A 21,981-nucleotide genomic window follows, 5' to 3' on the forward strand; every position below is an offset into this window, starting at 1 on the left:
CAGCAGGTCGAGCAGGTGCGGTATAGCGTACTCCAGGACAGTATTCGGCAAATGTACGATTAACTGGATGCCAGAGCCAGCGCCTGCATTGCCGACAATGGAGTCTACACCACGCACATACACACATCAGAAAACGTTTTCCATCACCCCGGTTCCCAGAACTCCTGGAGATAGACGTTGACTGTGGATATTGTATCACAGACACAGTCTCTTTGACTGTTCAGATATGTCATTAAACCCCATCCAAACAAGTAAACAACGATGCATGAGCAGCGCCTATTAGACGGAGGGTGTCCGGCAGCCGATCAGTTCCAGTTTTTCCACCAGGAAGAAGGTACACGGCTCGTGTTGTCTGTAGTTCAACTATGCCTAGACGGTCAATACTGCTGTTCGATCGAGTCCACATTGTTGCTTTTTGCCAGGAAGGGTTCTCAAGAAGGGAAGTGTCCAGGAGTCTTGGAGTGAACCAAAGTGATGTTCGGACATGAGGGAGATACAGAGACACAGGAACTGTCGATGACATGCCTCGATCAGGCCGCGAAGTGCTACTACTGCAGTGGATGACCGCTACCTACGGATTATGGCTCGGAGGCACCCTGACAGCAATGCTACCATGTTGAATGATGCTTTTCGTGCAGTCATTGGACGTCTTGTTACGACTCAGGCTGTGAGCAATAGTCTGCATGCAGCAGAACTTCTCTCCAGACGTCCATGGCAAGAACCATCTTTGCAACCACGACATCATGCAGCGAGGTATAGATGGACCCAACAACATGCCGAATGTATCGCTCAGTATCGGCATCACGTTCTCTTCACCGATGAGTGTCGCATATGCCTTCAACCTGACAATCGTCAGAGACGTATTTGGAGGGAACCCGGTGAGGCTGAACGCCTTAGACACACTGTCCAGCGATGTAGCAAGGTGGAGGTTCCCTGCTGTTTTGGGCTGACATTATATGGGGCCGACGTGAGCCTCTGGCGGTCATGGAAGGCACCGTAACGGCTGTACGATACGTGAATGCCATCCTCCGACCGACAGTGCAACTATATCGGGAGCATATTAGCAAGGCATTCGTCTTCATGGACGGCAATTCGCGCCCCATCGTGCACATCTTGTGAATGACTTCCTTCAGGATAACGACATCGATCGACTAGAGTGGCCAGCATGTTCTCCAGACATGAACCTTATCAAACATGCCTGGGATAGATTGAAAAGGGCTGTTTATGGACGACGTGACCCACCAACCACTCTGAATTATCTACGCCGAATCGCCGTTGTGTAGTGGGACAATCTGGACCAACAGTGCCTTGATGAACTTTTGGATGGTATGCCACGACGAATACAAGCATGCATCAGTGCAAGAGGACGCGCTGCTGGGTATTAGAGGTGCCGGTGCGTGCAGCAATCTCGACCACCATTTCTGAAGTTCTCTCCGTGTGGTGGTATAACATGCAATGTATGGTTTTCGTGATAAATAAAAAGTGCGAAAACGATGTTTATGTTGGTCTCTATTCCAATTTTCTGTACAGGTTCCGTAACCCAGGTGATGCAAAACATTTTTTTGAAGTGTGTATAACTGCAATTTAGTCGTTACAATGTGTACCTGGAGTCAGCCCAAAACGCTGCACGTCATGCCTGTTATGCAACGCTAAGTGCTGACGGTTGATTCATTTTACAAAGAATATTATGTTTAAAGTGGAATTTTACGTGCGCACGGGAATAGAAATTTATAAGAGAAAATTTTCAAAGATGGATAAAAGTTTCGTCCAGCATCCCTGGGAGTATTACATAGTAAAAAATAACGTGGAAAACAACCCTGAGATGAAGATGGAGGCACTGTTCAGCATCACAGACTGAGTGGTCCCAAATTAGTTGATAACCGTTTTAGCAATACATATTAATATGGGCAGTAAAACAGGAAGAATAACCACTACTCCAGCAGAGTGGATAACATCGGAAGTTCACTGAGGCTTTTTGCGGATGATACTGTAGTATATCGAGAGGTTGTAACAATGAAAAAATTTACTGAAATGCAGGAGGATCTGCTACGAATTGACGCATGGTGCAGGGAATGGCAATTGAATCTCTATCTAGGCAAGTGTAATGTTCTGCGAATACATAGAAAGAAAGATTCTTTATCATTTAGCTACAATATAGCAGGTCAGCAACTGGAAGTAGTTAATTCCATAAATTATCCGGGAGTAAGCGTTAGGAGTGCTTTAAAATGGAATAACCATATAAATTTAATAGTCGGTAAAGCAGATGCCAGACTGAGATTTATTGGAATAATCCTCAGCAAATGCAATCCGAAAACAAAGGAAGTAGATTACAGTACACTTGTTCGCCCACTGCGTGAATACTGCTCACCGGTGTGGGATCCGTACCAGATAGGGTTGATAGAAGAGATAGAGAAGATCCAACGGAGAGCAGCGCGCTTCGTTACAGGATCATTTAGTAATCGCGAAAGCGTTACAGAAATGTTAGATAAACTCCAGTGGAAGACTCTGAAAGAGAGACGCTCAGTAGCTCGATACGGGCTGTTGTTGAAGTTTTGAGAACATACCTTCACCGAGGAGTGGAGCAGTATATTGCTGCCTCCTACGTATATCTCCCGCAGAGAGCATGAGGATAAAATCACAGAGGTTTGAGCCCACACAGAGGCATACCGACAATCTTTATTTCCATGAACAATACGAGACTGGAATAGAAGAGAGAAATGTTAGAGGTACTCAAGATACCCTCCGCCACACACCGTCAGGTGGCTTGCGGAGTATGGTGTAGATGTAGATGTAGAAACAGAGCAGCGCTGCTGCATGGCGGTAGCTATGGTGATTATGTCGGTGTTGGAATACAGGTAATTCTTCCTGTTTTACTGTTACTGTTAGTGTCACTAAAACGTAAACCACGCTAGCCTTCTTTGGGATCGCTCTATTGAATGGGAAAGTAAAATTCAACTTTAAAAATCATTTTGTTTGTGAAGGGAAACAAACCGACGGTTTCCGTTGACAGTGGCCGTAACATGAAAGACGTGATGAGCTGTATTTGTTTTGGTTGAGTCCATCTAAACATTGCGAAAACGAAAGTACAAATATCTGCCGAAAAACTAGAGACTGCCCTTAGAAGGGACACCACAAATACCAACATACTGTACAGGACGGGCGGTTGGGCAGGCGGTGGGCATTATGGAATGAATAGGATAATATTTAGACAAAGGCCATTTATTGGCGAAAGCATCTTAAAAGAGGTCACGTAGGCCTAGAGAGGTGAGGGTGAGCCAGAGTGTAGAGTTTGGCGAAACATAGTTCTCGAAGGTAACGAAAGTTGGTGTCTGCCAATCGGACCAGTCCGAGCGGCTTGTTTGCTGCGAAAACTAAGCACCGGGAGAAGCGGGAGAAGCACCGGGAGAAGCGGGAGATGTTCACTGCTACAGGGCGCGCGTCAAAGAGAGCCAGAAGACAAGAGTACAAGAGAGCGGGCCCGGCGACGGGCGGCGGGTATATTCGACGCACCACGCGGCTTCCTCCGCCCTGAATGGTCGGGACCGAGAAACCCACGGCCACGGCAGTGGAACTTTCCAGAGCGATGCCTGCTAAGCGACGCCTGGGGCGGCGTTACCTCGTAATCACATGACGGAGGCGCGTGATCAAGGCGCCCGTCCTCGGTGCCGACTTCCTGTTACTAGACCGTGGGACGAAAGAATTTACTGCCAGCTAACACTGCCGGCCGTGGTTTGGCCGTAATGGAAAAATGAAGTTACCGTTTGAAAGCTCTCATAATAAAGTAAAATCTCCTTCTGTCTGGCTCATCCTTTACAACACACACACTCACAGACCTGACGGATGCCCCATAATACATAGGACATGCAGCAAAATATCGCAAATATGAATCACTGAAGATGTAACTAACTAACTGGCGAAGCAAACATGTACAAAGAGAGAAGAACCATCCACTGTTAGTGTTTGGGAACAGAATGAAGTCTATTCTCGTTGGGTGCGGAGTAGACAGTTATGTGGACATGCGAAGGAAGCGTGTGTTGTTAGAGACACACGTAGTGCTCTGATTTTGAGCTGTGAGAGTTTTCTGCAGCTGCAGAGCGGCCAGAGACTCACCGATGGCCCAGACGTCGACCCGGTTGTCGTAGCCGCCCTCCTCGCCGGCCTCCGACGCGGCGACCCCCGAGAAGCTGCTGATCAGCTCCGGCGCCATCCAGCACGGCGAGCCCAGGCAGGAGCTCCTGCGGCCCGTCGGAGACTCCAGCTCCCTGCACACAGACACAGCAGTCGTGGTCAGCACGCAGCACTGGCATTCTGTTCGGCGGCGGTTCAGGTCCCCCAACCTGCCATCTATATTTAGGTTTTCCAAGGTTTCCCTAAATCGCCCAAGACAAATTCAGTTATGGTTCCTTTGAAGCTTAGTTTACCTAGTTTCAGTGAAAGGCATCGTCTTGTCAATGAGGATGAAAATGCATGCTTTGTAATTTATGAAACAAAGAGTGTTTTAATCACCAATACGAGGCGAAGTCATAAGGTTTTAATTGTTGTTGTTGTGGTCTTCACCCAGAGACTGGTTGGATGCAGCTCTCCATGCTACTCTATCCTGTGCAAGCTCCTTCATCTCCCATTACCTACTGCAACCTACATTCTTCTGAATCTGTTTAGTGTATTCACCTCTTGGTCTCCCTCTACGATTTTTACCCTTCACGCTGCCCTCCAGTACTATATTGGTGATCCCTTGGTGCTTCAGAAAATGTCCTACCAACCGACCCCTTCTTCTAGTCAAGTTGTGCCACAAATTTCTCTTCTCTCCAATTCTATTCAATACCTCCTCATTAGTTATGTGATCTACCCATCTAATCTTCTACATTTTTCTGTAGCACCAACTTTCGAAAGCTTCTATTCTCTTCTTGTCTAAACTATTTATCGCCCACGTTTCACTTCCGTACTTGGCTACACTCCATACAAATACTTTCAGAAACGACTTCCTGACACTTAAATCTATACTCAATGTTAACAAATTTCTCTTCTTCAGAAACGCTTTCCTTGCCATTCCAGTCTACATTTCATATCCTCTCTACTTCGACCATCATGAGCTATGCCCAAATAGCAAAACACATTTACTACTTTAAGCGTGTAATTTCCTAATCTAATTCCCTCAGCATCACCCGACTTAATTCGACTACATTCCAATATCCTCTTTTTGCTTTTGTTGATGTTCATCTTATAGCCCCCTTTCAAGACACTGTCCATTCGGTTCAGCTGCTCTTCCAGGTCCTTTGCTGTCTCTGACAGAATTGCAATGTCATCGGTGAACCTCTAAGTTTTTATTTCTTCTACATGGGTTTTAATACTTACTCCGAATTTTTCTTTTGTTTCCTTTACTGCTTGCTCAATATACAGATTGAATAACATCGGAAATAGGCTACAACCCTGTCTCACTCCCTTCCCAACCACCGCTTCCGTTTCATGCCCCTCGACTCTTATAACTGCCATCTGGTTTCTGTACAAATTGTAAATAGCCTTCCGCTCCCTGTATTTTACCCCTGCCACCTTCAGAATTTGGAAGAGAGTATTCCAGCTAACATTGTCAAAAGCTTTCTCTAAGTCTACCAACGCTAGAAACGTAGCTTTGCGTTTCCTTAATCTATCTTCTAAGATACGTCGTAGGGAATCCAAACTGATCTTCCCCGAGTTCGGCTTCTACCAGTTTTTCCATTCGTCTCTAAGGAATTCATGTTAGTATTTATAGCCGTGGCTTATTAAACTGATAGTTCGGTAATTTTCCCATCTGTCAACACCTTCTTTCTTTGGTATTGGAATTGTATTCTTTTTGAAGTCTGAGGGTATTTCGCCTGTCTCGCACATCTTGCTCACTGGATGATAGAATTTTGTCAGGGCTGGATCTCCCAAGGCTATCAGTAGTTCTAATGGAATGTTGTCTACTCCCGGGGCCTTGTTTCGACTTAGGTCTTTCAGTGCTCTGTCAAACTCTTCACGCAGTATCATATCTCCCATTTCATCTTCATCTACCCCCTCTTTCATTTCCATAATATTGTCCTCAAGAACATCGCCCTTGTATAGACCCTCTATATACTCCTTCCACCTTTCTGCTTTCCCTTTTAATTATCAGCTCGAAAAAAACAAGTTACGTGATTTATTATTTGTTTATCTGTTTGTTTGTAGAAACAAGTTCAGCAGTCCTGTAACATTGAAGTTCCCTCCATAGTACCATAACGCTCGGTTAGAAGAGCTAAAACAACTTGTATTGGCCCCTCCATCGGCGTGGCAAGGGAATTTCAGTGTGTACCAGTACTGCAGATGTGTGAGCCGTGATTGTCGACGACATTGATTTATCGATTCCGCAGGAGTGCGGTAGCTGGCTATTATCTCTGGTTTCCTCTACTCGTACACATATACAGATAGCTTTAGTATCGCGTTCACGAGGGATAAGAGGGCGGTGCATTGGTGGAGCAGTCATTTGTACCTAAGTCATTCATGTGAAAAAGTTTCCGACGTGAATTCAGCCGCACGAAGGTAATTAACAGACTGTGAACAGGGAATAGTAGTTGGAGTTAGGCGCCTGGGATATTCCATTCCGGCAATCCATTGGGAATTCAATATCGCGAGATGCACAGCGTCAAGAGCGTGCCGAAATAGCGAATTTTAGGCATTGCCTCTCACCACGGACAACGCTGTGGCAGACGGTCTTCACTCAACGAACGAGAGCATCGGCATTTGCGAAGAGTTGTCAGTGATAACAGACAAGCAACACTGCATGAGATAACCTCAGAGATCAACGTGGGACGTACGAATTATCCGCTAGGATAGGTCAGCGAAATTGGGATTCATTGGGCTATGACAGCAAACGACAGACGGGAGTGCCTTTTCTAACAGCACGACATTGCCAGCAGCGCCTCTTCTGGGCTCGTGACCATATCGGTTGGAACCTAGACGAAAACCGTGGCCTGGTCTTGTGAGTCCCGATTTCGGTTGTTATCCGTTGATGGTAGGTTTCGAATACGGCACTGACCCAATGAAGCTATGAACCCAAGTTATCAACAAGGCACTATGCAAGCTGGTCGTGGCTCTATAACGGTGTGGGTTGTGTTAACGTGGAATGGAAGGAGTCTTCTGGTCGATCTGAACCGATCGTTAACTGGTAATGGTAATGGAATGTTTATGGGTGACAATGCGCTGTGTCACCGGGCCACAGTTGTTCGCGACTGGCTTGAAGAAGATTCTGGACAATTTGGGCGAATGATTTAGCCACCCAATCGCTCTACATGAATCACATCGTACATTTATAGGACATAATCCGTAGGTAGGGAAGGGCACAAAATGTTGTCCCGGAGACACTTTAGCAGTTATCGACTGTTATGGAGGCAGCATGACTCAGTGTTTCTGCATGTGATTTCCAACGACTTGACGAGTCCACACCACGTTGAGTTGCTAGACTACGCCGGGAAAAAGGAGACCCGACACGGTATTAGGACATATCACATGACATTTGTCGCCACAGTGTAATTGTCAACAAGTTGACAGCCTAAAGATCCACTAATTTAGTGCCGTGCATCAGAGGGAGCTCGTGAATTGTTTATATACCGGGGAATGATTAAAGAAGGTGTGTGCAGTGTTATGAGGCGTTCCGCATTTACTGTTTTTGATGTGCGACATGGCTTTTATTACATCTACTTCTGTGGTGAACTTCATCGTACGTTTTCTTCTAAAATGTGCTGAAACACGCAGTCAAGTGGTGAACTGAAATTTCTTATCTATGAGTGCTATGGACTTAGTTTATCGTAATCCGTATGATGGTTCTACCGATAGATGAATGTATGATGCTGATAATGTGGGTGATATCAGTGATTGTAAAGATCGAGCCGCTAACATATGTCGTAATTTCTGTCTGTCTGTGTAGTTATTGCATGTCTCGCATTTGTTGTCTTGTACGAATGTAACAGAATCTCGAATGGGACACACGATAGGAGGGGGCAAGAGCCGCTAGAGACAAGCTTTCAGAACTCCCTGGGGAGAATAGGCGAGATCTAAGGAGGCAGCTTGGAGCAATAGATCGCTACCTAAGAAGCAGGTGGGAGTTCACAGGCACCGTATTGTTTGCCCCAGCGCTGGCAAGATGTGTGCGGTCAAGATTCTACGAACCGTGACACACACACCACTCACTCTGCGGTCCATGACTCTGGCTAAAAAGACCAGAGTAATGAACTCCATCGCCTGTGCGACCAGTGCAGAATAAATTGCTTTACAAGCTGGCCTCTTTGCTCAAAGAATAGCTTGGTAGGATGTTTTAGCTAGTAGGACTAGTCGAGAGGCCTTTGTCTCTGCTTTTCCGTGAGAAGCTCGGTGTCTGTTTATTGTTAAAAGTTTTTTCTTCTCCGCTCGTGGGGCAGAAACCCGACAGTCGGGCACCACACCGGTTGAAGTGAGGATTTCTCTTTCCCGCAAGGCGGGAAGGCAACTCATTTGGTGATCTAAAAACTGTCTGTGAGTTGGAGCTAAGGATGCCATTTGCTAAACATTTCACACACGGGAAAACAGCCCACGGGACAAGGCAAAAGCATATCTCAGAAGTGGGAGAGTGGAACACAGTTTTCTCAAAATTTTGCACTCGTGAAGGCAGGTCATATTACAACTTATAAAAGTATTGCTAGATGGGGGAGGGGGGGGGGGGTTGAACAGCTGTTTTAAAGATATAATTGGCCATGCTTGACGAAGCCTTCTCATTGGTGTGGTATCTTATGGGTAGGTTTTGTACAGACCAGAGAAAAAAGATAGAATTTTAGTTACGCGCTCGATAGATACGCGCAAGAGGACGCTCAGGTTTTGGAGACGTGGAGGAAAGGAAACTTTGGATAGGGACACAGGGGAGGACACTCTGACACTGGAGATGTGGCAGAAGGCAGATTCGCATTTTTGAGTGTCAGCCCATCACACAGCGGCTGGCTGCAGGACTGGCCAAATGCGGGACTCGAATCTCCAAGGGATAATTATGGTAAGAATATCTGGCACAGACTACCCGTGTGCATTGCTTTCAAACTTGAGTATGTCCGCTGATTTCATATGTAGCCAGGTATTCGTAGCCCATCCATAGCCTAGCACGGTTTATTACTTTCATGTAGGTTTCTACGTCTTTCTGAAACGATCGGCCCAATCACTACGCACTCATCCATAGTCGTGCCTTTTCTGGAATGATCTGTTGAGGTGAGGTTACTCCCATCTCACTTGTCCCTTGTGGGCTTTGCCAATCATCCTACCTCTTGTTTAAATATGTTTCAGCGCTCACAACTGGTAGTTATTTTTCTTTTATATGTATTTTATTACTCATGCCAATGCATAATTATTTATTTCTTGTTTATGCATGTGTTGTAAGGAGTAAATGTAATAGATTAGAGTCAAACTGGGAAATAATTTTTAATTCAGTAGTTAGATGAACCCCCCTCTAATCACTAAACCATGAATGATTTCTGTAAGCAATAACACTCAGAACTCCTTTATTCTTGTTTTTCAGTGCATTTCGCAACGTATCCAGTTCCATAGCTGAGTTCATGGGGAGTGATATGCCTCTCAGTCGGCCCGACCTGTGCAGATAATTATAGCAGCCAAAAGGCTTGTTAGCTCGGTTGGCATCTTACATTGTAACTGAGTGAGATCTGTACAGTTTTGGACTGAAGCTAAGTTTAGTGATTTATGTTAATTATGCTGCCTGGATGGACCCCGATCTGAGTTGTTGAGGGCAGCTTGTGAAAACAGTTTCATTTTAAAACTGTGTATACCACATATATTGTTCATATGAACAGGCCATTGTTAGCGTTTTGCTTACCACTATATGGCCATTTCCAGTACAGAGTTCAGATTATTTGCAATCTTTAGCTGTCTTGTTTTGGGGCTAAGTGTGTCGCCTCAAAATTCAGGACTGAGTGAGGTGTCAAAGTGGTTCATTCGAAGTCCTCAGAAATCTCAGACACAGACATCTCATGAAGATGGTATAGCTCGACTCACAATCCTAATTTTTCTGAGAAAAGAGGTGAATTTTCGCTCATGGAAACCTCTTCACTAGCAGGAATTATCGCCGGAAGACTGTGATCATCAGCTGAAATGTGGGGAGACGATGCTTGTGTCGTATGAAGACTGGTCCCATGTTTTCGTTAATATTCTATGGTTATTGAACAAAGCCAACGTCACCCAAAGGTGTGGTGCAACATGACTACTACGAAATGCCGAGCTGGTTCCTTTGAAAGGACACAGCCGACGTACTTTCCCAACCTTCCTAATCCGATGACACCGATGACCTCGCTGTTTGTTCTCCTCCTCCAAACAAACCAACCCAACCAAAAGATTAATATTGTGTTGCAGTATTCTGCATACCATCTGAAACCAAAGTCGTATCATAAAATGAGGACTGAATCAGCCCTTTGCGAGTACAGCGATATTGCTTACAACTTAGAATATCCAAATTTTTGTAGACAATCGATCGCAATATCTTCAGGGAATGTAATATCTTCAGGGTATGTATAACATAAAACATAGATGTGGACTGGTAAAATAGTGGAAGCTACATGGGTGGTAAAACACAGTTATATACATGATAAAGTGTAGAGTAGACTGATGTAATAATCAGATGTCAAACAGTCCTTCGAAGCTTGTACGTGCTATACTTTTGGATACAATGTAACAGCTTCATAATATTATTATTAAACATTATTGCTCTTAAGACGGTGTTTAAACTTGAATGTTACACGATCATTCTTTTTACTTTTTATTTCTTTCTTCTTTTGTCTCTTCCTAAAATCTCTTTAGTTTTTTACTGTATTTCTGTTTTGTTTCTACTGTCGATATTTAGTCTATTTTCTTCCTTCTACTTCATACATACCCCGAAGAGCCAAAGAAACTGGTACACGTCCATCCCCTCTATACTATTTGAAACCAGGCAACATGTCTCCAGTCATTAAGTCCAATGTCGGTTCGGTGTGTCCAGGCGAGGCATAAAGCTTTGTGTCGTGCAGGCATCAAGGGTACGCGAGTGGGCCTTCGGCTCCGAAAGTCCATATCGATGATGTTTCGTTGAACGGTTCGCACGTTCACACATGTCGATTGCCCAGCACTGAAATCTGTAGCAATTTGCGGAAGGGTCGCACTTCAGTCACATTGGACAATTCTCTTCAGTCGTCGTTAGTCACGTTCTTGCAGGATCTTTCTCCGGCCGCAGCGACGTCGGAGATTTGATGTTTTACCGTATTCCTGATATTCACGTTGCACTCGTGAAATGGTCATACGGGAAAATCCCCACTTCATCGCAACCTCGGAAGTGCTGTGTCCTATCGCTCGTGCGCCGACTACAGCAGCACGTTCATACTCACTTAAATCTTGATAACCTGCCACTGTAGCAGTTGTAACCGATCTTACAACTGCACCAGACGATTTTTATCTTATACAGCCGTTGCCTGTCGCATTGCTGTGTTCGGCCTGTTTACATATGTCTTTAGTTGAATACGTATGCATTTAGCAGTTTCTTTGGCACTTCATCGTATCAATATGGTGTGACGATGAGAGTTCCATTCTTTCCGTGCGGGTGCACTCTTGCGATAATCCGAAATGGCGAGTAAAGGGTTCAAGGGTAGGTGACGTTACGCTAGAAGCGTGTAACAGGTTGGGAATTTCGATGACATAGGAATCGCGCTCGCATGGCTGAAGCAGCTGTTATGGGAACTCTCACTTTAACAGGAATCCGGGTTAGAGCTCCGGCGTGGCAAAAATTTTCACTTGTTACCATTCATTTATTTCAATGCTCACATACGGCTAACGTCATTGGGAACTTGTCGGTAAAGTCTAGCGAGATTATAACGGGTTCCGAATATGAATTACTCAGGGTGAAGTTCAGCACTAAAGTTGGGTCAAAAATGGTAATCTGATGCTCTTATAGACCGCCTGCCTGTTGTGGTAGAGAGCGTCACGGAGTACTTACACAATATCATTAGTAATTTTTCTGATGAAGTCATTGTAATAGGGGGTGACTTAAACTTGCCAGGAATAGACTGAGAGAGGAATGCTGTCAAAACTGGTGCCAGAGACCGGGATTCATGTGACATTATTGGGAATGTCTTTTCCGAAAATTACTTCGAGCAGGTAATTAAAGAACCAACTCGAGAAGGTAAAGTCTACACCTCCTAGCAACAAACAGGCGTGAACTTATAGAATCAGCTAACGTTGAGGAAGGTGTCAGTGTTCATTAGACTGTGACAGCATGCATGACAACGGGTCTCACAAAGAATGTTAAGAAATGTAGGAAGATATTTTTGCTTAGCAAGAGTGACAGGATACAAATTAAAAAGTATCTAAATAGTCTGCACGAAATATTCAGTCTAGGACGAAGATGTGGAGCACAAATAGTTAAGTACGTTCCGAGAAACATCTGAACGGATGGGAAAGTTCCGCCCTTATTAATACCCGGAGAGAAAACTGCTAAATAAAAAAACAGAGCTTCAGCACAGATTAAAGAGGAGTCAAGACTTAGGTGACAACAAAAGCCGAATGAAGCTAAGATGAGCGTAAGGAGAACAATGACAGATGCGTTCAGTAACTTTGAAAGTAAAAATTTGCCAACCGATCTGAGTTGCCACTGTTTTGGTCTTTCGTAAAACCAGTAAGTGGTTTGAAATCCTCCAGTTATTTACTCAGTGACCATATTGGCACCGATATGGATGATAACATAGAGAAGACCGAAATACTGAATTCGGTCCTCCGAAAGTTTCACCAAGGAAGATCATAACACAGTCACTTCTTTCAGTCATCGTACGAAGGCTGAAATGGCAGGTGCTAAGGTAAACGATAGCGGAACAGAAAAGCAACTACAATCGCTTAGTAGTCGAAAGGTATCAGGAGCTGATGAGATACCTATAAGATTGAACAAAGTTTATGCGAAAGAACTTGCTCCCTGTCTAGCAGCAGTTTATTATCGTAATTCGCTGTAGCAATTTAGGGCACCTGGCTACGGAAAAAAGCGCTGGTCATTTCCGTTTTCGAGAAGGATTGTAGGTCAGATGCACATAATTATTGGCCTATATCGTTTACGTCAATCTGTCGCAGAATTAATGAACATATTTTGGTTAAAAAATTATGATGCCTTTGGGTAACGAAAATCTTCTCCATAAAAATCAACATTGAGTCCTCAAACAGAGATTTTGCGAAACTCAGCTCGCTCTGTTCCTTCATAAAATCCATCTCAGGTATATGCCGTATTCCTTGATTTCAGGAAGGCATTTGATACCATCGCGTCGTGGACAAATTTGCGACTAGATTCAAGACTTCCTTGCAGGCAGAACTCAACACGTCGCTCTTAACGGAACAAAAGCGAAAGATGTAAAGTTAATTTCAGGAGTACCCCAAGGAACTGTCATAGGTCCATCACTGTTTACAATGTATACAAATGATCTAGTAGATATCGTCAGAAGCTCATTAAGAATGTTCGGAGATGATGCGGTTGTATAGATTCGCAAAACGACCTGCAGAGGATCGATGAACGGTGCTGCCTCTGGCAATTGGTCCTGAGCTTTAACAAATGTAACACATTGTGGATCTATAGGAAAGGAAATCCATTACCCTACAATGAAACTACGGATGACAACTTACAGGAAACAGTATCTACCGTAAAATACCTAGGAGTACCTATCCAGAGAGATCTTAAGCGAAATGCTTCAAATGGCTCTAGGCACTATGAGTCTAAACATCTGAGGTCATCAGTCGCCTACACTTAGAACTACTTAAACCTAACTAACCTCAGGATATCACACACATCCATGATCGAGAGAGGATTCGAACCTGCGGCCGTAGCAGCAGCGCGGTTCCGGGCTGAAGCGCCTAGAACCGCTCGGCCACAGCTGCCGGCTTAAACGGAATGACCACATAAAACCAATAGCATGAAAAGCAGTCCCCATACTGAGATTCATAGGAATGATCTTAGGGAGATGTATCTCATCCACGTAGGAAGTGGTTTACAAAACGCTTGTCGACTAATTGTTGTGCATTGTTCATCAGTCTGGGACTCTTATCAGGTAGCACTGACGGAAGAGAGAGCAAGACTCAACGAAGAGCTTCATGCACAGAGATGGTCGAGAAACTGCAGTGGCAGACGTTACATGAGAGTCGTTGTGCATCACAGACAGGTTTGCAATTGAAAAGTTCGAGAGTGCCCTCTCCGGGAAGTGTCGGAGAAGCTATTGCTTTCTCCCAAATACCTGTCACGAAATGACCACGACGAAAAGATTCGAGAAATTAGAACCAATTCTGACGCTTACTTGCAGTGATTCTTCCCACGTGCCACTCACGAGTGGAACAGGTAAGGAGAGATCGATTAGTGGTACCAAAAGTACCCTTCACCAAACACCATTCGGTGGGTTGCGCAGAATGATGTAGGCAAAGTTTCTAGCTATATTTGTTTATCTGTACCAGGCCTTTTGTGCATTAAGCACATCCAAAGGTGGATATTATTTGGCGAAACCGGTGATGTGTATATTTTCTGTACATGTAAGAGATCAGTGACGTAATAAATAATTATACAAACATTACAAAGGTCGCATAATTCGAGTTGGCAGTATAGCAATATGTTTTATAAAAAGTCTCCTAACCGTTTTCCTGGATAACAAAAATTCGTCTCGTCATGTATGGAGGGCGCTATAAACGCATAAACGGCGGACGAAGGAAAATTCTTGGCCTTCCAGATGACAGCTTACGTGCCTTAGCTGAAACAAAGTACTGATAACATAAAACTTTAATGTAATCTTTAATCTTCCTGCAGAAATTTCGTCTCTCTGGGACCTAAATAAGATCATCAATAGGTGCGCAAGGCAGGCGTTTATAGTATTCATTGAGAGTACGAAATATCTTACGTAAGGCAAACCATGTGCACCGTTCAGACCGCTGAGGAGTTGCAGCAGTATACCCTTCTACTATAAGGGAGCTATTGTCTAACACAGTACTTCCAGTAATCAGTCGATGGACTGTAGAAAAAAGAAAATAGTGGCTCATGTGTCAAACTTTTGGCGCTTTATCACCAAGGAGCAAGTGTACACACGACTGTCTGAACACCACATCAAAATGGGAGTGGTTTTCTGCTTGAAACCGCATAGAGTCCTGTTATAAGAAAACTTCGTGTAGTGAGTAACGGAAGTCTTATTGCGACTTCACTAAACAAAGATGATCCATAAGGTAAGTGTAAGTCGAGCCTTCGTCACGGAAGACTTTTGGAGCAATGCGCAATAGCAACGCATGCACTCCAGAAATGGCTGCATAGCCAATTGCGATTATTCCAGGCACGACCCACACACACAGGAGCTCAATGAACATCCGCTGCGATACACCTTGAATATGTCTTCGATGTTTTGCGCCGAAATATTGTGGCGATTAGATACTGAAATCCGAAGTTAATCGCTGTCGGGCTGGGTTAGCACTTCGATGGGTGAGCGTTCGGTCTGCCGAGTGCGTTTGGCAAGCGGTGGTCCATTTAGCCCTTGCGACACCAGATGATCAGCTATTCGATTGGGGAGCAGCGTCTCCGGTCAAAAAAAGTGACAACGACCAAGAGAGCGGTGTGCTGACCGCATGCCCTTCCATAACCGTATCCAGTGACGCCTGTGGGTTGAGGATGACAAGGCGGTCGGTCGGTACCGTTGGTCTTTCAATTCCTGTCCGGACAGAGTTTTTGCTTTAGTTACTGATATCGGTATGTTCGGGACACGTAAAGAGGCGATGAAAAGTGATAATTTTCGTGGTGACTTTCAACTCCACTATGTTGGTAGTATGGCTTGAGGGAGGAAACTGTAGGAAAGGCTACATCGTGGGCCTCGGGGCCCAGGTGCTACAGGTAAAAACTGGAGAGTAGGTCGAGCAATTTGGAGAACTTGTACGACCTAGTACTAGCGCTAGAGCTGTGGATCACTTCCGACGAAACGCGGCAAAAGAAACAGATAACATCCCATCGAAATTTCTAAAAATTACTTAGATAAAGCAGAGTAGGGGTTTGATAAAAAAATGTTATACAAACAAATAATAATAATAATGATGATTATAAAACATCCAATATTCCACATAACACCTTCACTTTATTATTTTTCTTCTTTTTTCCTTTCTAGAGACACTCTCCCTCAAGCTATGCATAGCACAATACTAACACCTCTTCCTCTTTCTGAGCTCAACATCTCACTCATTATGAAGGGATGCTGACTCAGTTTTTCAGGATAGCAAATGGGAACTTGCAGTACAGAAAATGGCCCAAGGATCACGTGTGTGTGTGTGTGTATGTAGTGAGTGAAGTGTTATGAAACAATGTGTGTATAGTGTGTGCAGTGACTGATAGTGAAATATGAGTGAATAGTGTGGCATTACATTATTTAATGAGTTATTTGTAAATAAATTATTGTATACCAGGAGTAAAATCTAATGATTGTCTCTAACTAGAAGTCTGTAAATACATGTGTATACGAATTAGCTTATTGTAAATTGATCTAAGCTTGTAAATACTTTGACATGTCCTATATCCTTGTAAAAAGAGATCTACGGATGAATAAAACTAACTACTACTACTACTACTACTACATTGACGAAATTCGAAACAAAGCGATTATTGAAATTAGTGTGTAGATTATATGAGACTTGAGACATACGATCGCGCTTTCGGAAGAATGTCGTTTACATAATTCAGAAGATACAAAGGACAATTGAAAACAGCAAGCGCCGCACAATAGGCTTGATAGCTCGTGTATCCAAGTTGCATACCAGAACGATATACAAAAGAATGGAACAGGAACCCGAGGACCTGTTGTATGCTGAATATTACGACTTTATGAAAGTTAAGGCATGAGGCAGTTCTGACACTGCGTTTGTTAATGGAAACAATAATTATGATAAATAAGACCCTTTCGTTGAACTGGTTGACCTTCAAAAATTTAAATTAGTGTAAGATGTTTGAAATGCTCACAAAAATAGTGTTCACCATAAGAAAGACATAATGACATATAAAATAGGCAAGATTCCATAGTGAATAACGAGAATCGCAGCTCAAGAAATAAGTGTTCCGGCTAAAAAGTGCAAAGCTGTAGTCTTCCTGCCGCGCTGTTCAAACTGCGTATCGAAGAAGCAATGCAGGTTCAGATGTCGGAGTAAAATTCAGGGTGAAGGAATGTCTGTGATAAGACTAGCTAAAGGCACTGCTACCATCAGTAAAAGCGATGAAGAATTACAGGAGGTGCTGTGTAGAACGGACAGACTGTTGAGTCTAGAATATGAATCGTGAGTAAATCAGAGGAAGATGGAAGAACTGAGCATGAGTCAAAATGTGATTAGCGATAATCTTAACATCAGAATTGAGGCCGAAGCAAAACACCGAGGGAAGGAAAGAAGAAACACATAAGAAACAGATTAGCACAGAGAAAGACAGTATTTCCCAGCCAAAAGAGGTCCAGTAATATCAAATGTAGATCTTAATTGGAGGAATGAATTTTGAGAATTTATGTCTCGAGTACAGCACTGAATGGAAATGAATCGTGGACTTCTGGAAAACTGGAAAATAAGACAATCGAAGCGTTTGAGATGTGGCACTACAGATGGATGCCAAGACTTAAGTGAGGTGATGAGATAAGAAATGATTATATCTCATCAGAATGAAGGAGGAAAGGAATGTGTGAAAAGCATTAGCTAGGAGAAGGGACAGAAATATAGGGCAAATTTAATGGTAGTCGCTATACGAGATTAGAATAATAGATAATTGTGAAGGTGGGTCGATGAACCATCTGCCAGGCACTTAAATTTGATTTGCAGAGTATCCATGTAGATGTAGATGTAGATCCTGTGCACCTAAAAATAGTAGAGGATGTTAGGTAGAAGTATTATTTTGAGATGAAGTGCCGGCCGGCGTGGCCGTGCGGTTCTAGGCGCTTAAGTTTGGAACCGCGTGACCTCTTCGGTTGCAGGTTTGAATCCTGCCTCGGGCATGGATGTGCGTGATGTCATTAGGTTAGTTAGGTTTAAGTAGTTCTAAGTTCTAGGGGACTGATGACCATTAGATGTTAAGTTCCATAGTGCTCAGAGCCATTTGAAACATTTTTTTTAGATGAAGTAGTTGGCGCCCGGGGAAGGAAACCCGCCAGAAGACTCACGAAAAAATAAAAAATAAAAAAACAGAGATCCGTGAGATATAGTTTTTTGGGGTGGTTCAAATAGCAGAGATTCCTGTGCGTAGTGCCGAGAGGTTTCGTTGAACGTCGCGTTCGCACGGTGCCGGTCGTGATTGTGGAGAGCACAGTGAGGACACAGAAAAGCGAGACGGACAAAGGAGCCCCTCTGCTCTGCTACTGTTGCTGCTGCTGTTTCTGCTGCTGTTGTCGCTGGGGATCCAGTCTTCGACGCTGCCGGCTCTGTGCTTCGGCCACAAAAGGCTGCGTCGTCCCCTCGCCAGCACGGCCAATTTGAGCGTCGGACAGCGATAGCATCTCTCAGGTGGCGGTGTCAGTGGAGGGCCCCTCCGAAGAAAAGGCGGACTGCTCTGTTCCCGCGTTCCCCTGTCGGCAACCTCTGACGTGTTTGTCGCGTCAGGCCGCTGCGTCCGTCGCCTCGATTCGAGGTGGCGCGTCTGCGCTCCTCGATCGCAACTAAGTGGCGCTCCCCAGGGCAGATCAGGGAAACCACGTTCCACCGACTCTCCAAGCTATTCCGCATTCGTGTGCAGATTCCGTGGAGGTCACGCACGGTTCTCGCTTTAGAACGACCGAGACAACACAGTCGCTAAATCCTAAAGAGGATCGGCACGCAGAATTTCTTTTCGTTGATGCTGAAAAACTGTCGCACAATTGTGAACGTGTCTTTGTCCTATCCACTACGACGGAAATGAGTTCTTTAATTCAGAGAAATGCATTATCGATTAACCCTTCACTCACAAAGTAACTTCAGGCGGAACAAGATTTTATATTTGTAGAGACAAATTAGACGTATAAAACATTTTACTTCTGTGGAGTTCCTCTCGGTGGGCAACACAGCCACGATGTTGTTGTTGTTGTTGTGGTCTTCAGTCCTGAGACTGGTTTGATGCAGCTCTCCATGCTACTCTATCCTGTGCAAACCTCTTCATCTCCCAGTACCCACTGCAACTTACATCCTTCTGAATCTGCGTAGTGTAGTCACCTCTTGGTATCCCTCTACGATTTTTACCCTCCACGCTGCCTTCCAATACTCAATTGGTGATCCCTTGATGCCTCAGAACATGTCCTACCAACCGATCCCTTCTTCTGGCCAAGTTGTGCTACAAACTTCTCTTCTTCCCAGTCCTATTCAATACTTCCTCATTAGTTATGTGATCTACCCATCTAATCTTCAGCATTCTTCTGTAGCACCACATTTCGAAAGCTTCTATTCTCTTCTTGTCCAAACTATTTATCGTCCATGTTTCACTTCCATACATGGCTACACTCCATACAAATACTTTCAGAAATGTCTTCCTGACACTTAAATCTATACTCGATGTTAACAAATTTCTCTTCTTCAGAAACGCTTTCCTTGCCATTGCCAGTCTACATTTTATATCCTCTCTACTTCGACCATCATCAGTTATTTTGCTCCCCAAATAGCAAAACTCCTTTACTACTTTAAGTGTCTCATTTTCTAATCCATTACCCTCAACATCACCCGACTTAATTCGACTACATTCCATTATCCTCGTTTTGCTTTGGTTGATGTCCATCTTATATCCTCCTTTCAAGACACTATCCATTCCGTTCAACTGCTCTTCCAAGTCCTTTGCTGTCTCTGACAGAATTACAATGTCATCGGCGAACCTCAAAGTTTTTATTTCTTCTCCATGGAGTTTAATACCTACTCCGAACTTTTCTTTTGTTTCCGTCACTGCTTGCTCAATAAACAGATTGAATAACATCGGGGAGAGGCTACAACCCTGTCTCACTCCCTTCCCAACCACTGCTTTCCTTTCATGACCCTCGACTCTTATAACTGTCATCTGGTTTCTGTAAAAATTGTAAATAGCCTTTCGCTCCCTGTATTTTACCCCTGCCACCTTCAGAATTTAAAAGAAAGTATTCCAGTCAAAATTATCAAAAGCTTTCTCTAAGTCAACAAATGCTAGAAACGTAGGTTTGCCCTTCCTTAATCTAGCTTCTAAGATAAGATAAGCCACGATAAATTTAAAGCCACGATAAATTTAAAGAACGACATCATCTCCACCAGACTCTTTGAAACAGTACTTTATCAAGCACTCCTACATAGAGTATGCGTCGTTTGTGGATATCTGTTTCGAGGTCGTGTCCATTGACGATTATACCATGCATTAATGTGCATGTCATGTCCTTTAGAGCCTACGTGTTATACTACTATCCTCAGTGTAAGTGAACAAGAATAATCGAATATGTGGAATATAATGAACAGACTAATGAGAACTCGCTCGCGTGAAGTGGAAAATCCGGTTTAGAGTTCGTTTCAAATTTTGATTGCTGTCATTCCCTTCAACAGTTGACGTCTGTTCGCATTCGCAGCTACAAATACATTTCGTGTATTTCATAACGACTGTAGTCGCTGGAGTTCTTGTTCCTTCGGACATTATGACAAGCATGCATGTTCGAAGGAGGCTTAGTGCCGTATACCGATGCTGCCTTGGAGGCGGTTAAGTGGGAGATGTGTCTCAGACATGGATAGTGACAGATGGTGACGCGAGACTGGACGCGCACGTAGTTTATGTATCAGCCGATAGAGGACAGTATTGGATAGATGACTGTGATTTAGTTTCGATTGTGCCCACTAGAGTGCACTAAAGTAATAGAATGTTTTTCATAAACTGTTCATGAAGTGTTATAATGTCTTTTTGTGTATGTTCAATGTTATAAATGTGTTTTAGCAGTATGAATGACGCGTGAGTGTGGTTTAAGGTTAATATGAAGATAATTGTTTAACGAGTTATGTAGTGGGATTTAGTGTGAGAACATTTCGAAGAAGTATGGATGTAGACAAAGGGCATTTTAATAGAATAGATTTCTGAAGTAAGTTTATGGTAAAGGGAAAGTTAATTCAGGTATAAATGACAAAGTAAATAATTTTATGCATAAACAAAACTTCAGCATATTATATAATTACGTCGGCGAAAAGTGCAGTCGTTAGGCTTACTATTTTGCGATTTGTTATTGATGAAAAGCACGGACTGACGCGGGAGAATGTTGTTTTGCTATTGGCTGTTGAGTAAACTGACCAATGGTAAAGCAATATTCTTCGTACGCCTTTCTCTGTTGGTAGGGAAGACTTATAGTATTCTAGAGAGGAGTCGGTGCCTAGCCATGAAACAGTTCGGACGTGTGTAGTAGTAGTTCCGGTGGAAATGATAAGTTGCCGGATCTAGCAGTGTTTCATACATCAAAAGTGTTGTAAAGTGACGGCATAATTACTCCGATGGGTGTGTAGAAATTTCGGAATGTTTAAGTGAATTTTATGACGAGAAAAGACATAAATCCCGAGTGGCGTATTGAGAAGGTCGGTGGCTAAAAACTGTGACTGCATTAGGTACCGACAGACAATCAAAAACAATCCGTATTTTTGTAGCTATTACGTTTTCGGGAAATGCAACACCATAAAATTGCTAACGTGAGTGAAAGGGATTGTGAGTGACTGTGTTAAGACTAGCACGGGCTTGGCTATGATACTTGTTCACCTAAGTTTCAGAATATATTAATTAAGGACAAAATTTCCAACCTTTCATTTCCTGTGAAAACTTTCTCCCAAAACGTAGATTAGTGACTTTAACTGCAGCCTGGTTCACGTCGAAGTACAGTAGGGATCGCTTGGATTCCCTAGTGATGATGTGCTGAGGCAATACTCACAGGTAGGTGCAGGTTCGTCGTAAAGGGACGGACGGAACCGCGCCGCCTCAGTTGCATTGCTTGGAACATTTTTAACAACACAGGCACTGTAACATCGTAAACATGG

The 21,981-nt window shown here is 43.7% G+C and overlaps 1 protein-coding gene across 2 annotated transcripts in view; it reads right to left on the bottom strand.

Moving 5' to 3' along the window:
• Positions 1-21,981, bottom strand: part of LOC126336659 (neither inactivation nor afterpotential protein C) — a 340,870-nt gene that overhangs the window by 246,261 nt on the left and 72,628 nt on the right. For both annotated transcript variants that reach the window (XM_050000600.1, XM_050000597.1), the window contains exon 6: positions 4,111-4,262. In XM_050000600.1, the coding sequence (XP_049856557.1) occupies positions 4,111-4,262 (152 nt within the window). The remainder of the gene's footprint in view (positions 1-4,110; positions 4,263-21,981) is intronic.

The sequence above is a fragment of the Schistocerca gregaria genome, chromosome 2, assembly GCF_023897955.1.
Source record: "Schistocerca gregaria isolate iqSchGreg1 chromosome 2, iqSchGreg1.2, whole genome shotgun sequence".
NCBI lineage: Eukaryota > Metazoa > Arthropoda > Insecta > Orthoptera > Acrididae > Schistocerca > Schistocerca gregaria.